The sequence below is a fragment of the Alexandromys fortis genome, unplaced genomic scaffold (genome assembly GCF_014885135.2).
Source record: "Alexandromys fortis isolate MF-2015 unplaced genomic scaffold, M_Fortis_MF-2015_v1.1 scaffold_31, whole genome shotgun sequence".
Taxonomy (NCBI): Eukaryota; Metazoa; Chordata; class Mammalia; order Rodentia; family Cricetidae; genus Alexandromys; species Alexandromys fortis.
In genome coordinates this window covers 13,166,957-13,183,258 of record NW_026067974.1, presented here as the reverse complement: position 1 = coordinate 13,183,258, position 16,302 = coordinate 13,166,957, and the positions used below count along the sequence as shown (strand labels likewise).

Genomic DNA, 16,302 nt, shown 5'->3' with positions numbered 1-16,302 from the left:
ATTACTTTTTCCAGCAGATCTTTCCACCTGATTTAAGGGAGAGATTACTGGGCTGTTTGAGACCAAACCAGGTCTTAGGGAGAGGAAGGTCACTCTTTTGCTCTGAGCCTTACAGACTCTAATGTCACAGCCTTTTCCCGTCACTGCATGGGTAGATGAAGGACAAGAGACAGGCACCTTCATTCTTTTGACGTTCACTGGTACCTGCCCATACAGGTCTAGGGTGGAGTCTGGAGGGGGTCATAGCTTGGCCAGGTGGATCACTGGTCATGGAGTTTCCTCATGACCTGGTGGCAAAAAGCCAGAAAACTGGGCTGCGTCCATCCTGCCTTCCATTGTGAGAGAATGGCTTCTAGATCCTCGCCCGCCTCACCCCACAAGTCCTTGCCCCCAGCTCCTAAGACATGACAGATACAGACCCACAATCCTTCCCAGTATTTTTATTGATTGCCGTTCACTTTGGTGGTGTGAGCACACCTGCTACACTCCCAGCTGGCCTTCTAGAAGCATCTGAAACTTGAGTGGGATTGCTTAGTGGTTAGCCCTTGCCTGGGGAGGAGCAAAAATGAAGGGGGGGTAGGGACAGAAATGACATTTCCACACAGCTGAGCCCCCACATTGTTTGACTCTCTTCAGGATAACACAATCGTACTTTCTATGCCCCCTCAGTGCTGGGGTGTTCTGTGCTGAGTTCAGCTGGTCACCAAAGCATCAGATTCTGAGAGCCCAGGTGCCACACAGTGGGCCCTGGTGTTGGGGAGACATGGGACTTCTGTTCTGAATTCACTGGAGGGGAAAAGAAAAATGCTGAGGAAATGCCCAAAGTGGGGGGGGGGGAGGCAAAGCTGCTGCCAGTCACCATTCCCTGGGCTCTCCCTCCATTGGGCCTGCCCTCACCATCCTGCCAACATCCCCGGCGAATGTCACCCCCTTGCTTGCCCGCTGCTCCTGGGAGCCGGTGCTGCTGCCACTCAGGGAGTTCCTTCGCATGATGCCTGGGAGCAGGATGAGGGAAGGAGAGCTCTAAGTGAAGGAAGGGGCAGCGAGGAGCGGGGACTGGTCCCCCAGAACCAAGGCTAGACCTCCAGGGCCCGAAAGATCCTGTCGATAGGGAAGGAGTCTCAAGGGAAAGGTGAAAGCTGGGTGGCTGCCATCTCACCAGGGCCGGGGAGGTCAGAGCGCTGCAGGCTGTTGCGGCGAGAGGTGGGGAAGCTGCCCTTGGAGAGGCGGCGCTGGCGGCTGGACAACATAGCGGCTGGGGCTACAATACCAGGTGGGGGCTGCTTCCCAAGCCGGCTGTACAAGTCCTCGATTTCTTTTTTCTGTAGGGTCTGCAGTGTCTCCACTTCTGATAAGTGTCTGAGGATGCACCAAGGGCAGGAAATGGCTAGTCACATACTTTGTGCTCCCAGGTTTACCTCTAGTTCCGCCATCTTCCCCAGACTCACTTCTGCCGAAGAGTCTGCAGCTCAGCCCAGAACTCCTCATCCTCCCCACTGCTCTCTGACTCCTCGCTGCTCAGACACAGGCTGCTGTAGGAGTAGTTCATCCACACTGGGCTGGGATGACTCAAGAGTGGGGAACTTCCTCCAGTCCGGGCCCCGTCATTCCCTTCCTCTTCGATTGCCACCCCTAGGCCCTCGGCTGCACGGTCACTCTCTGCCAGAGCCTCCCTGGTCTCTGGTCCTCCCGCAGCACTGTCCTCTGTGTCTGAGCTCTCTGAGGTCAGCTCAGGGGTTGGAAGCTTTAGGGAACTGGAGAGAGTTGGGGGTGCTGGCTGCAGGGGCGGCTCTGCTGGTTCCTTGGATGAAGTCACTTGGAAGCGCCCAACAAGCTGGGGCTTTCCCTCTGCAGGGAGGTAAGGCGGGAAGTGAGGAGGACAGAAGAAACTAGCCGTACATAAATGTGTTGGGGGTAACAGGCAGGGGAAGGTTGGGGATTAGGGGCCTCACCTTCAGAGATGGGTGCCAGTCTAGCTTCGCCCAGTAGTGGCTGAGCAGAATTTGGGGAAACCTACAAAGTGTGGTACCATGAGAAAGGAAAGGATCTAGAACGGATCCCCCCCCCCCCGCCCCAATATCCCTCTCCATCCCCTACTCACCTCACTCTGTGTCTCAGCCATTTGGGGTAAAAGGCTCTCCTGGCCACAAGAAGCTAGGGGAAGGGGCAGGCTAGGCAAGGGACCTGGAGGAGACTGAGAAAGAAGCCCAGGGGAAGGGGACAACAGGGACTGGGCCACGGTCATCACAGCCAGAGAGAAGGCACTAGCCAGAGAGAGGAGGGGGCCTGCTGTGGTAGCAGGGAGGCGGGGAGGAGAGGGGCAGGCAGGAAAAGAGGGGCTGAGAGTGACTTGGGAACAACCAGGAGGGAATGGGTGGGGAGAGCTGGTGGGGAGGGCACTCACAGGAAGGTGAGAAGAAGGGAATGGGAACTGAGGAGCACTGGCGAAGGGTGGAAGTGGGGAGCTGGGGGTCTGCGGACAGGGGTTTGAAGAGACCTGGGAGAATGGGCAGGGATGGCATGAGGGTGAAGGGATTGGAAAGATGGGGCATGGGAAGACAGGGGGCGTCCCAAGGGAAAATGGGGTTCCAGGGGACAGGGGGGTTCCAGGAGAAGATGGAGAGGTAGAGAAGGCTGCCCAGCTCCTCTGTTCCGGGGAGATGCTTCTCTGGGGCTCTGCTGAAGAGGAAGGGTTGAGATTTCAGACCCCCGTGCCCTGTGCCCTCCACAGGTCAATCCAAGGGTTGCGATGAACAGGAATAGAACCTACCATTTGGTGGGCCTGGGAGGGCAGGCGGTGCTGCTGGCTCTGCCTGAGGGAGAAAGGGGGCCTTCAGTCTCGGTGGGGAAAGCCGAGTCTCAGACGGAAAGTTACAGGCTGGGATTCTTAAGATAGGACTCATGAGCCTCTAGGAATCCAGACACAAGCCTCTTGGGATTCAAAAGCATATGTGCTGAAATATTTGGAGGTAAAGAGGCATGAAATCTGCCAAACTATTCTCGAGTGGTTCAAAGGAACATAACGTAGAATACAGAGGAAGAATGAGAAAGCTAGTCAAAAAGCCAGCCTTAACCAGGAAATCTGGGCAAAGGGCATCTAGGAATGGGCTCTATAGTTCTCGCTTATTTCAAGATAACAAGCTAAAAGTGTCTGCTCACTGTTTTCTAGAACAAGAGTCTGTAGCTTTCATCAGACTCTCAGAGTTAAGAGCCAGTTGTAAAGTCCGCAAGATTAAGAGAAGTTAATCCAAGCAGACTGCTGAGGGCAGAGTCTGTTCCTGCTGGGGATGTCCGGAGGCCTGACCTGAGGGCTCAGGGCATCTTCAGAAGTCTCCGGAGGACCAGGATCTCTCTTCAGCAAGGTCTCCACTCGCTGGATAATCTCTCGGATCCTGCTCAGGAATCCATCTCGCTCCGAGGGCAGAATGAACTCATTGTACACCTGGCAGGGGTTATGGGATGGGAGGAGGCTGTTATCTCACCGTTGCGTCCCTGCTCCCAGTGTTTAAACCCAACAGTTGATACCGCTGCATCATTTCCTGGGGATGTGTTGTACGCCAGGCACTTGTGGTCCAGGAGGAATGTGGTCCAGGAACTGACATGCCTAGGATGCGTGTGCTGTGTGCGCCAACTCTTTCCATGTATTGTCGCATGTAGCACCAACAGCCTGCTACAGTCTATTAATATCCTCCCTGTGCAGTGAAGATAACTAATGCTCAGGTTAAATCCAGCTGGCCTGGGGCTGGAGAGATGGCTCAGTGGTTAAGAGCACTAGTTGCTCTTCCAGAGGACCTGGGTTCCATTCCTAGCACCTGTAACTCCAGTCCCAGAGGATCTGACACCCTCACACAGACATACATGAAGACAAAATACCAATGCACCTTCAATAAATAAATAAGATTTTTTTTTAAAAAAGTTCAGTCGGCTCAAAGTCATGCTATTTGAAGCCAGGTCCACTGAAAGCCAGAGCCTAAATTCTTTGCACAGCTGCATGCTTTTGGGCACAATTTCTGCATTCATAGAAAGATTATAAAGTACATCACACGGGGCCCCAGTCATGCATGGCAAGGTTAAGGGGAACAAGGCGGTCAATGGTAAATGTCACTTTCCACTCTACAGCCATCACGAACCTACTGCCTACCACGCATTGTGGGAAACGCTGTTGAGTAGGGGAAGCATGGAACATCTTGGTCTTGCACCCCACATCAATACACAGCAGGCTGCAAGTCATTCTGGAGTGGGTAGAGCACTTGAGCGCCTTGCTGGTAGTGAGTATGGCTAAGAATTCTTTTTTTTTTTTTTTTTCCTTTCTGGAGGTGGGAGGATCTTTAGCAAGCATTTCAGACCTGCAAGGTCTGGAGATCCAGTTTACAACAATGTGGGTACTGTACTATTGAACACATGCTTCAAAGTGGTTATGGCAGTAAATTTTATGTTGTGGTTTAGTCTTACATTGTATTTGGTTAGTTGATTTGGCGCTTTGTTGTTGTTTGGAGGCGGGGCGGGTGGGGGTCTTGCTACATTGTCCAGAGTGGCTTCAAACTTGTGGCGATCCTCCCACCTCAGCTTCAGCTTCCTGAGGGAACTACAAGAACATGCCACTATACCCTACTTACAGTGTGCTTGGATTTTTTTTTTGTTGTTGTTGTTGTTGTTGTTTTTAAACCACAATTTAGTCAGGCATGATGTAACACACCTTTAATCCCAGCACTCAGGAGGCAGAGTCAAGCTGATCTCTGTGAGTTTGAGGCCAGCCTGGTCTACATGAGCTAGTTCCAGGATAGGCTCTAAAAAAAACTACAGTGAAACCCTGTCTCAAAAAACCAAAATGGCCATGCTTCCTGACTTTAGGATCACAGATAGCTGCTGCTGCTGCTGATGATGAAGATGATGATGATGAAAAGCAGCAAGATTCGGTCCAAGTCTCAAACTCTGCTGCAGAGACATGAACTAGGGAGGAGAGGAAAAAAAATGGATCCTGGATCCAGGGGCGGGTCACTTGGATTGTGTGGATTCTGAGTGCACGCGGGAACCATGGGGAATGGTTTTCAGACCTACAGACCCCTGGATAGATAGAAACAGAGACAGGAAGGCGCCCGGCCTCTTCCAGAACTGTTCAGAAGTGTGTGGCTTGATAAAGACTCTGGAAGGGTCCCATGGCTTGACGGAGGAGGACAAGCCTTCAATGTCTTTGCTCTGGAGACTAGGTGAATGGCCTCAAGGAGGAGGTGCTTTGTGAAGAATTCCTAAAGCCAGATGTTTTCTCCACCATCTCAGCGGCTGACATCTGCCACCCCACTCTGCTGAAACTGTACCACTGGGACCTCTAACAAGAGCCAGTGTTGTCTTGCTCAGGGTTCTCCCTCTGCCTTCACTAGAATCCTCCTACTTCTTTGGCTCCAACTTGCTGTCCTTCAGTAACGTGCTCCCCACTTCTCATTCTCGAACAGGATGCTTGCAAGAGACGCAGTCTAGAAGCTTCCATGTCTCTCACTTGCAGGTCTGTTTTCACCCTCAGCGCTAGACTGAGGACTCCTAAACCCATCTCTTTTTAGCTCTTCCTGGCCATATCCTGTTGCCATGGAGGACCTTGACTCAGCTGTTGCTCAAGCTCATTGTGACCCTTAAGAAACCCTGCTTTCATTCCCAACTTCTCTCATTGAGTAGTCTGTTCCTCTTTGTTCCTCTGATACGGGTTGCCCTTGATATCCCTTCTCCCTAACTCCCTAGCATATCAACTCAGCAAATATTTATTGGGCATCCACTACCCACACTGCTACGTCAAGAACGTACTGGACTACACAGCAGTTTTCCTGAAGCAACCCTTAGATCCCCCCTTTCTTCTCCTCCACATTCCATTTCACCTCCATTCCCATCTGGCTTCTCGTGTCCACCTCCCAACCAGATTCCTCATTCCTAAAACCCTCCCACATCTCACAGCAGAATGGTCTACCTAAAACCCATTCTCAGGGCTAGACAGATGGCTCGTTGGTTAAGACCACTTCCTGCTCATCCTGAGGTCCGGAGTTCAATTCCCAACAACCACATGGTGGCTCACAACCATCTATAATGGGAGCTGATGCCCTCCTCTGTCATATAGGCATACATGCAAATAGAGTGCTCATATACATAAATAAATAAATCTTAAAACAAACAAAAACCATTCTACTCGTGTTTCTCTCTGCCTAACTTTCTTTGCTTTATAAGGTCTTGTGTAGCCTGTGCTGGCCTTGAACTGCTGTGCAGCCAAGGGCGGCCCTGAACCCTTGATTTTCCTGTTTCCACTTCCTAAGTGCTCAAGATATCAGGCGTACACTGCAGAGCTGGCTTCGGATGCACCCATGATCTGAATCCTACTTTCCAGGATTTACTGTAGGACCCCTTTCCTCCTGTGACAGTGGTTTCCGTGGTATGCTCCCCCCAACACTCAGCACTAACCACCAACACTAATACTGTTTGGTGCCTCCAGCCGGCCACGCCCTTCCCACCCTTTCCCTGCCGTTCCTACTCGTTGGCTAGGACGTGGGCCAATCCCATTCCTTCCTGTGCTGCTCCCATCCAAGCTTTACTTCCAGTGGCAGTATGACAGCTCTAGCAGGAACCACGTGCACACACCACTGTGTCTACTCAGTCCTTATTGATCTCAACTTGTTCAACCTGACTGCGGGGCCAGGGTGTGTCAGCCAGGAGGGAAATGCTTATATCCCAATCTGCCCTGTCTCTCTCCCTCTCACCATGGCCGCTGCAATCTCCTCCGGGCTGTCCCCATCCAGATCAAATCGGAAGGTCACCATCTTGCTGTTGTGGGTCTGGAGCTGGCACTCCACAACTCTGTCATTCTGGTCTGAGACCTTTAGATTCAAAGTCAGCAGAAGGAAAGACATCAATGCTTCTGCCTCGGTCATGTCCTCCCACCTCCTCTAGCCAAAGCGCGTGGGCCAGAGTGGACACTGAGAGCAGATTCTGACACTGAAGCTAGACTAGATGCCTCGTGGGCACCAGTCACCCGCTGCAGCTCTGCTTTTCTGGCCCCACCTCCCCTGTCTCCCTGGCAGTTCCCCACGGGGTTCTGTAGGTTGCTCTCCAGCTCCTATGCTCGCCGTACACTAGTGACCCGCAGCCGGGATCGGGGTCTCCGACGAAGGCTCTTCACTGGAGGTTTCCTCGTCTGCCCCCCTTCTCCCATGTCACTGAGGCCTGATGCTGCATCTGAGGCACAGCTGGGCAGGGGAAAGAAGATAGAAGTGTTTAAGTGGGCAGTGGGGACCCAGAACTTTCTGTATCTCACCCTGGCTACCCCAACTTAAACCAGAACATACCTGTCCCCAGGAGAAAAGTCACTGCCAGGGCCAGAGCGTGGAATGGACAAGGCGAAACTCTGAAAGAGGATACACTCCCTGAGATCAGGAGATCATAGCTGTTGATGGTAATTGTGGTGACCCAGGGAAATGGTGCCAGGGATGGGGGGGAGAGAATACTAGGGAACTAGAACTGGAGAAGATAAGGACAGGAATAGTGTATTTCAGGAACAAGGGAACAGGTAGGGGGTTGGGATTCAAGAGAAAAGGATAGGTCATGAATCACTGGAAGGCTCCCAAGAGAGGGACCCCCCTCTCACCGAGGGCAAGCAGAGATGGGACTCAGCGGGGCTGGATGGCACCCCCCTGGGGGGCTGAAGGGCAGGGTCTGAGGCATCCAGGAAGCCGGAGGAGCTGAGGTAGCCATCAGTCTCGCAATCAGCTGGCGGGGGAGGGAGTGGATCAAAAAAATAACAATAATAATAATAATAAAGGATTGTGGTGGTAGAGGAGGGGACCTGTCTGTGCAAAGAGGGGCCTGGAGCCAGGAGGGAATTGTGGGAGTATTTGTCCCTAAGGGAAGGGTCACAGCTAGAGTTGGAAGGCTGGATAAATGACAGCATTTCTGGGCTGGACTTCTGGGACCTAGAACTCCAAGTTGGGGTCACTTACAGGTGGTAGATGAGTAGCTAGCATGGCGGAAGAGGAAGGATTGGTGCTGGTCAGCCTCTGGTTCCTCGGGCTCGGGGGGGAAGGCACTGGTGGCACCAGGAGCCATGGACACAGTTGCTGGAGGAGGTCCTGACTCCTGTGGAAGGACCTTCAACTCCCTAGCTTTTCGAAGCTTCTCCCTCTTCCGCTGGATGGCAGCAACCCGTTCCCTGACTGCACGGGCCACTGGCTGGTAATCAGCTTCGCAAACTAGGCCCAAGGCTACCTGGAGTCAGGGATAGAAAGAGAGACAGCTCCAGATCCCCCCCCCTATGAAAGACTCACCAGGGACTGGTGAGCTACCCAAGTTAGTAAAATGCCTACTGCACAAACATGACGTAAGTCTGATCCCCAGTGCTCACATAAAGGGTCAGGCAAGCAAGCTTGTAATCTCAGTGCCGGGGAGGCAGACACAGGAGCTTGCTGGCCACCCCGTCTAGCCTAATTAGGGGGCCCCAGGTCCCAGAAGAGACCCTGTCTCAAAAAACAAGGTTGCTGGTTCCTGAGGCATGACACCCAAAGTTAACATCTGGTTTCTACACATATGCACATACACATCTGTACATGCAAAGAGACAGACAGAGACAAGACAGACAGACAGACACAGAGGATGGATCCATCAGGACACCTTTAAATTGACTTCTGGCCTTCACACATAGGCACATACACTTCTGTGCATTCAGAGAGAGAGAGAGAGAGAGGAGGGAGGGAAGAAGGAGGGGGAGAGGATCTATTAGGACACCTTTTGAGGCCTCTAGGAATGAGGAAGGAGCTATTTATTGACTAAGTACCATGTCTGTTACATGAAAACTCATCCTTGTTAAGCCTTCTCAATAACATTGGGGAATAAACTTTGCTGCTGTTGTTTTAGACATGATAGTAATCATGAAGGCACGCATTCCAACCCCCAACACCCATGTCAAAGCATGCACATGTATACATGCATGCATACATGCACACCCACACAGAAAAATAATACGCCACACACACACATACTCACTCATGCATGCACACACATGCCTTGCAGGTAATAGATCAAGATTTGATCTTGAGGGCAGGCAGGCTTGCTTTGTGTATAAAGGTGCTCACTGCCAAGCCTGACAGCCTGAGTCAGAATGATAGAAGGAGAGAAGTGATTCCCACAAGTTGTCCTTTGACCTCTGCTTGTATGCTGTGGCAAATGTGCACCCACATACATACACATAGTCACACACAAATAATACATAACTTTAAAAAAATCTTTTCAAGAAAGGGTTTCTCTGTGTAACAGCCCTAGTAGTTCTGGAACTAGCTCTTGTAGACCAGGCTGGCCCGCCTCTGCCTCCCAAGTGCTGGGATTAAAGGTGTGCGCCACCAAGGTCCAACTACAAGAAAAGATTGCATCTATAGTCAAGCTGGGCAGTGCTTTGGCAAGTGTACTTTTGCCACATTCAGTCTCAAGTTATTATCATTAGAGATAGGGTCTCACTGTGTATCCCTGGCCTCACAATATAAACCAAGCTGGGCTCAGAGATTCATCTACGTTTGCCTCCTGAGTGCTGGGGTCAATAATATGAGCCACTGGGGCTGGAGAGATGGCTCAGAGGTTAAGAGCACTGGCTACTCTTCCAGAGGTCCTGAGTTCAACTCCCAGCAACCACATGGTGGCTCACGACTATCTGTAATGAGATCTGATGTCCTCTTCTGGTGTGCAGGCAAAATGCAGACAGAACATTGTGTACACAATAAATAGACTTAAAAAAAAAAGAAAAAGAAAAAAAATAATATGAGCCACTACGTCAGGATAGTCTCAGGTTCTTGACCCTGCACAGATGACCCTTGCCCTTGCTACTGCCATTTCTCTATTAAGAACCCCATATTCTCACCCCTTCTCCCAGTCAGCCTCTCCTCAACAAGCTTTTAAGGTTCTGCCCTGACATCGTCTATGCCCACACCTGCTTTCTCTTCCACCAGTGTCTGCTCCTCCCCGCCCCTCTCCTTCCCTTTCAGTTTAGCTGTGAGTTTTGCAGGTGGAGTAGAAGAAGAGCCGCAGGGCCACCTGACCAAATCTGAATGGCTTGAGCTTAAATCCTGCTTTGTCATTTGTTTACTTGGGACTCCAGACAAGACAGTCAGTCTCTCTGAGCTTGCATTCCTTCATCGATAAGTTGGGATAAAATTGCCTTCCAAACCGGCTCACGTGAAAATGCTTCAAGTCACGTGTGATTGCTAAGGAGGACCTACCACCTGCCAAACAGTAAGGGATTAGAAAAAAAAAAAATCTGGTAACAGATAGTTTCTGGTCTAGCAGAGGAGAGAGATGGTAAATGCATTCTGGTATAAAACCAAGCCCACGGTTGAGGCTGTGTAGAGGCCCCACTGATATGGAAAGAAGTGTTCAACTTTTAACTCCAGAGGAGTGACCTTCCTGGAATTGATGGTGCTAAGCATTGGGGGTGGGGGGGACGACAAAGAAGGTGGAGAGGGAAAAATAAATAGATAAATTGCCAAGAAGGACATTTCATGATAAATGAATCTGCAAGAAACAAAGAAGCGAGGTTAGAGGATCCACGGTTGGTTCTGGAAAAAAAAAAAAAAAAAAAAACTCTAGTGTGTGCAGGTGAATTAGGACAGGAGAGGCAGGAAGACCCCTGTAGGAGATGCTCCTCTGGGTGGGAGCCTCCTCTCGCTCCTCTAGTGGCCCACCCTGGCCCTCTCCTATTGACTGGTGACAGATTGGCTGAGCCCTTTACACGCTCAATCAAAGCAGGACCTATCTCCTCACCATCTCCTGAGCCACCTCCTCAGCAGCGTCCCGACCAAGCTGGAACAGGAACTCGATGGCCTGGTTATCCCGTGGGCGCCCCCCGCGCCGCGCATCCTCCATGCGCAGCCAGAGTTTGAGACCCGGCTTCTCGCCGTCATCCTCTTCTGCCAGTTCCACGTGCACACCTCGTTCCTCGCGGAAGAACGCGTGGGCCAGGAGATCCTGAATGGTGAACCTGGGGACCGTGGAGAAGTGAGGAGCCGAGCCTGCTGCCACCCGAGCTTCGTCTCCACGCCCTCTCTGGCCCGGGGGACCCCACCTCTCGTTCTTATCCGTGCGGATGCAGCCTTCAATGATCTCCTTCACCTCCGGCATCTTCACCTTGTAGAAGCTGTTGGGCTTTGTGCCCTGCGAGAAGAGTTGCTTGAGGCCTCGGGTTGCCTGCGAGCCAGCTCTCAGGAAGTGTGCAAAGCAGGCAGTCTCCAAGGCTCGGGTGGGGGAAGGGTGCTGGTACTGAGAGACTCGATTTTCAAATCCATTCCCTCCACATATTGCTGGTGTGACCTCGCGCAAGACTTCCCGGTTGGTTGTTTTCTCATTTGTAAAGCGCAGAGCAGAACATTCGCCCGGCTCACCTGGTGGGACAACTAGGAAGATCTGCCGAGACTAGATGTGCAGCGGCTTGTAAACTCTTAGGACCGCACATATTCTTACTAGCTTGTGTGAGGGGCTTACGTGCATTCAACACATTTCCGCTTCACTGGGGCATCTTTCTGTCTGGCCTGTTTTTATTGAGATAAAGGGTACCGGCTACAAACAGGCTAGTTAGAGAGCAGGAGAATGGGAGGGGCCTCTGGGGATGGATCCCTTCTTCCCGAACCCCGTCCTTCTCACCGAGGTGACCTTGCGGTAGATTTGTGCTGCGTTCTGGCACTCAGAGTAGGGATACTCAGATGTAGCCATCTCCAGCATGCACATGCCAAAGGCGTACACGTCCACCGCCTCGTCGTACTTTTCCTCATACATCTCGGGGGCCATAAATTCCGGGGTCCCTGTTGGACCCACAGAAAAGGTCAGGCCTTCCTCTTGGTCCCCTCCCTCCATTCGGGTCTATCATGGGCTAAGTAGCCCAAGGGCAACCCCGGGAGTTCTGGTGACCAACTGTTGCCCGAAGTGTGTTCTGGGGGCAGGAAGAATGGGTTGCCTTAGTTTGGGAGCTCTCCAAAGCCCTGTTGGAGCTCTTTTCTGATGTGGGGGAGCTAGCAATGACAAAGGCCCTGCTGGAGAGACGCACCGATGACGCTCTTGGCAAAGGAGGCCCGCTTGAGTGTGGCCAGTCCGAGATCTCCGATTTTGACTGAGCCTGAAGGGCCGGTAATGAAAACGTTGTCACACTTGAGATCTCGGTGCAGGATGGGGGGCACGCGGGAATGTAGGAAATGAAGTCCCCGCAAGATTTGGCGACTCCAGCGCTGAAGGACTCGGGGCTTCATTTCGCGGAACCGCCTCAGGTACCTGGGAGAGGGTGCATAACCATGGTCGCCGTGGGGATATCGATTCCTGGACTGGAAAATTTCCTCTCATCCTACCCTTGCCGCCACCTCCGCGTCCCCTGCCAGATTCTTTTAAATCAGGTTCGTCTGGCCCAAAAAGAAACTGAGTCAATGAGTATTGTAAATAGGTTACAAAACTACTGACGGTAAATTCGGAGATAGGGTGACCGCCAAAGAAGGTGCTGTAGGAGCAGGAAGGAATGACTAACTGTCCCAAGCGTGGGGGAGAATTTCACTGAGGAAATAACTTTTGCCTTGAAGGAGGAGTATTAAGTTCAAGGGTGAAAATGGGAAGAGATGGAGATTTTCCCCACTGAAGGACCACTGGAGTGACAGGGCAGGGTGGGGGAAGTCACTGAGAACTGGCTTTGTCTGTTAACTTAAGCTAGAAATGAGAGTGTATTTTAGGGACTTTGTGGACTTTACCCCAGAGCAGAAGGAAATCTTGAAGAGGTTTGAGGAGGCAGGCAAAGGGTCAGATTTCCTCTAGGTTGCAGGAAGATGGGATAACGAGGGGTTGGCATACTGGGAAAGGCTCCTTAGGGCTGCTGTTGTGTATGTGTTTGGGAGGGGGGCATCAGTAGTGTTGCAGCAAGGTAGGGAGGGCAAAGATGAGCAGTGAAAACCCAGCGGGAAGATATTAAGCAAAGACCTGCTGTCTGCTGTTAAGCACAAAGATATAGGCATGGGAGGACACTGTCGTGATTGGGAGAAGTTCCCAGGGCCTCGGAGTGACGTTCCATCCTCCCCCTCCCACCCAGGCCAGAGCTCACGTCTTGAGCGTGCCGGAGGTCATGAGTTCAGTGACCAGCACGATGCAAACCTGGCCCCTTAGCACCGACTTCCACGAGTCATAGAAGCGGACGATGTTGGGGTGCTGCAGCCCCTTAAGCATCTCAACCTCCTCGGAGAATCGCTGCCGTTCAGCTCGAGATAGTTTCCGAGTCTGTGGGATCGGACGATAGGGGTCACATCAGACCCAGAACCCCAGGAAGAAGAGCATGGGATATCTGGGGCAGAACTTGGGGGGGGGGGGGATGAGGGCAGGAGCATATGGCCGGGGTACGATTGATTGGTTTGATTGGTGAGATCGCTAGCCAGAAGGGCAGCAGACCCCCGACTTTTGGTTGGTCTCTTCTTATTGCTCCAATAACACACCCATCCTGGGCCTGGGGCAGCAATCCGGACCCCCCGCTGGACACAAGCGTCTTTATGCACAGGTCTGGAGCCGGGTGCTCAATAGCGCCTTTGTGGCCTCCAGAGCCGACTGTGGAAGTTGGGGGGGGGGGGCTTGTGCCCTGGGGCTGGCAGCCGGTAGGCAGCAGGCAGACCACGGGCCGGGAATTGGGGCCGGCAAGAGGTTGGCCCTAAAACCTAGGAACTGCTGGCTCTAGAAAGAGATAGATGAAGGTACCAAGAAAGAAAAAATCCTGTACCAGGGCCAGAAGACCGCCCCCCATGGCTGGGGCTGCCCCACCCCTCCTTTCTCTCTCTCCCTCCCTCCCCCTCCCCTGAGTCTGGCCGATTCTCCTGGCCTGGCTTAAAGCCTGGGGCGCGGCACTAGCAGGCACTAGCGGAGAGTCCTGTGCCAGAGCCAAAGTGGAAGGACCCCTCCTCCTGGTTTTGTTTCCTAATCTGGATCTTGAGTTTCTGGGACCACTCACACTTAGAATGGGAGCAACGGGAGGAAGAAAGTGCTAAAAATCTGTATCTTCCTTAAGTCCAAAACTTGCTAGAGCTCAACTCCTTTGGCAATGGAAAGGGAGAACCCAGGTATGCAGAGGGGTGTGAAACCGGACTGGACTCCAGCTTCAGCTAGAGTGTCCTGTCCCTGCTCCCTGAAGTTGCTGCGAAGTCTGTAAGGCCGACTGCTTCGGAAGGAACCTGGGGAGCCCCCTTCTGCCATAACTACCCTAAATCTTTTTGGAGGTGGAGAGGACTTTGGCCTCAACTCCAGGCCTCCCACATCCCAGTCTCTTAAGTTTGTAAAGAGGAAGGAGGAGGAGCGAGAGGACCAGGGTCACAGCACAAAGTCTCAAGACTTAGAGGAAAAAGAGAGGACGGGGCAGTGGTGCCCAGGGCAGGAGACTGAAGGGTCTGCCTCCCTCCCTACTCAGTTTCCCAACACTCAGGTTTGTAGAGAGGCTTGAAAGTGAAGCTAGCTATGCGCATTGGCTCATTGGGAGCCACCATATACCACCTGCCTCAGTTTCTCCCGAACCCACCCAGAGTCAGTGAGATAATGCCGGCAAGACGAGCAAGGGTGCCTGGACATCTGATAAGAAAAAAAAAAAAAAAATGATCCTTTCCTTGACGTTGTCCTCCCGTTTTCCCAACCTGCGACCTCCAAAGGGCCCCTTCCCCAGGTACCACAGAGGGGGCGCCCAGCCACACCTGCAGTTCACACCAGGCCACCTCTACCGTGGTGTCGGTGTCTAGCCCTCGATACACCGTCTTGAAGGAGCCTCTTCCAATCTCAATGTCAAACTTGAGGTATCGGCCGTCTGGAGACGTTGCCACAGCCTGGGTCTCTGTGTCCTCTTTCTCTTCCTGCTCCCGCCGCCGCTCCCGGGCTGCAGCATCAAGAAGCCTCGGTGGTTCCCGGGACCCGGGACCTCCCGAAGGTACCGTGAGCTCAGGACTTGCCAAGTCTGCAGCCTTCACCGGGGCTGCCCCGGTCCATGTGCCCTCGGAGGTTTCTTTGGCGCTAGGAGGTGGGCTCTTCGTGCGGCCAACCGGGTCCGGAGGATCGGGGGGTTCCGGAAGGAGTGACACTGGTTGAGACCAGGAGCTCAGCAGTCCCAAATCGACTGAGCTGCGGCGGTTCGGTCGTGAAGAGCGGGGTCGGGGTTCAGCCTTCCCAGAGAAGCGGCGCACTCGCCGAGGAGGTGGCCCCAAGCGAGTTGGCCCCGAGGTGAGAGCCGGCGGTGGCCGCAGAGCCAAGTCAGCCTCGGTTTGGGACATGAGGACCCCGTTTTCCGTAGTCCGAGGTGCTAGCATGGGGAAGGGCCGGGCGCCGCAGGGCGGAAAGCCAGGCGACTGGAGGCGGCGGCCTGACAGGCGGACCGGCTGGGTGCGCAGCGCTCCGGCTGAGCGGCTGGGGCCCCAGCCCCCGGCGGGCTGTCCTGGCGACCCGCCCCCAGCTCCGCCCCACGACCCGCCCCCAGCCGAGACCGGTCCTCACCCCCTAGGGCCACCCCCTTGTGAGCCTGGCGCTTTGTACCGCGTGGAGCTGCGGTGCTGCCCTCACCTCTGCCGCCCGCCGCTTAGCCCCCCGGCCGCCCGCCTTGCTCTCCAGAGTCTCCGCCTTCAACCCTTTTCCCCGGCAAGTGCTGAGTGAGTGGGAGGAAGCGGTGGGTGTGCTCCCGCACTGGGAGAGCCAAACATGTTTGGGGTGGGGGAGCTGGAGGACACTGCAACAGGAGATGAAAAGTGAATGAGGCTCCCAGCCTCAGTGGGGAGGAGGGTAGCTGGGGAGGGGCACCACTAGCCTGCTCGCCCCTGATAAGGCAGCAAGCACTACTGAGCCCTAATCAGGAGTAGCCCCAGGCCTAACATCGGTGTTGGAAAGGTAAGGTTTTTCTGACTCAGCTAGACCCCCCTGTCCACACAGATGGGTGTGTGTACTCCAGGACAAGTGCCACCACCCCCAACCAAGAGCTGGTCACCCATCAGCTCCACCCCACCTTGGCCTGAGTCTGGCCCTGGCCAGAAAGGCTGTTTTTGCTGTGGGCTCTCCTTCCTCCCCTTCTGTTTGCCAAAGTCTTCAATAAACCAAAGTTCACATCCGGTCCCCCCCCAGCTCCCCTTGGCCACAACTACCCCACCCAGACCAGATGGGTGGAGGGAGGGGCTTTAGACTAGTTCAGGACTTCATGGGAGAGCAATTAAGAGACTCCAATTTAGAGAGCAGTCTGTCCCCCAGCCATGTTTCAACAGCACTCCTCCACACAACCCACCCAGCACATGGAAAACTAGAGGCTCACTGGAGACC

The 16,302-nt window shown here is 53.4% G+C and overlaps 1 protein-coding gene across 3 annotated transcripts; it reads right to left on the bottom strand.

The window, feature by feature from the left end:
* Positions 1–424: 424 nt before the first annotated feature.
* Wnk4 (WNK lysine deficient protein kinase 4) lies at positions 425–16,289 on the bottom strand. Of its 3 annotated transcripts, XM_050156478.1 has the most exons (19): positions 14,703–16,289; positions 13,082–13,254; positions 12,050–12,270; positions 11,650–11,807; positions 11,075–11,163; positions 10,774–10,990; positions 7,971–8,235; positions 7,619–7,740; positions 7,320–7,378; positions 7,106–7,220; positions 6,735–6,851; positions 3,305–3,442; positions 2,771–2,813; positions 2,102–2,679; positions 1,953–2,013; positions 1,449–1,848; positions 1,160–1,359; positions 898–995; positions 425–786 (listed from the first exon to the last, which is right to left on the bottom strand). In XM_050156478.1, the coding sequence occupies exons 1-19, from the start codon at positions 15,306–15,308 to the stop codon at positions 784–786; spliced, it is 3,663 nt and encodes a 1,220-aa protein (XP_050012435.1). In that variant the 5' UTR covers positions 15,309–16,289; the 3' UTR covers positions 425–783. The 3 variants fall into 3 exon arrangements, with proteins under 3 accessions (XP_050012435.1, XP_050012433.1, XP_050012434.1); XM_050156476.1 differs by having other exon boundaries at positions 425–995; XM_050156477.1 differs by having other exon boundaries at positions 425–995; positions 2,102–2,676.
* Positions 16,290–16,302: the final 13 nt, after the last annotated feature.

Coding starts and splice junctions, on each gene's coding strand:
- Wnk4 (XM_050156476.1), bottom strand. CDS start 15,308: ATGCTAGCACCTCGGACTACGGAAAACGGGGTCCTCATGTCCCAAACC. Junction 7,221..7,319: donor GACTTTTCTCCTGGGGACAG/GTATGTTCTGGT, acceptor TCCCCTGCCCAG/CTGTGCCTCAGATGCAGCAT. Junction 1,849..1,952: donor ACTGGCACCCATCTCTGAAG/GTGAGGCCCCTA, acceptor ACCTCCCTGCAG/AGGGAAAGCCCCAGCTTGTT.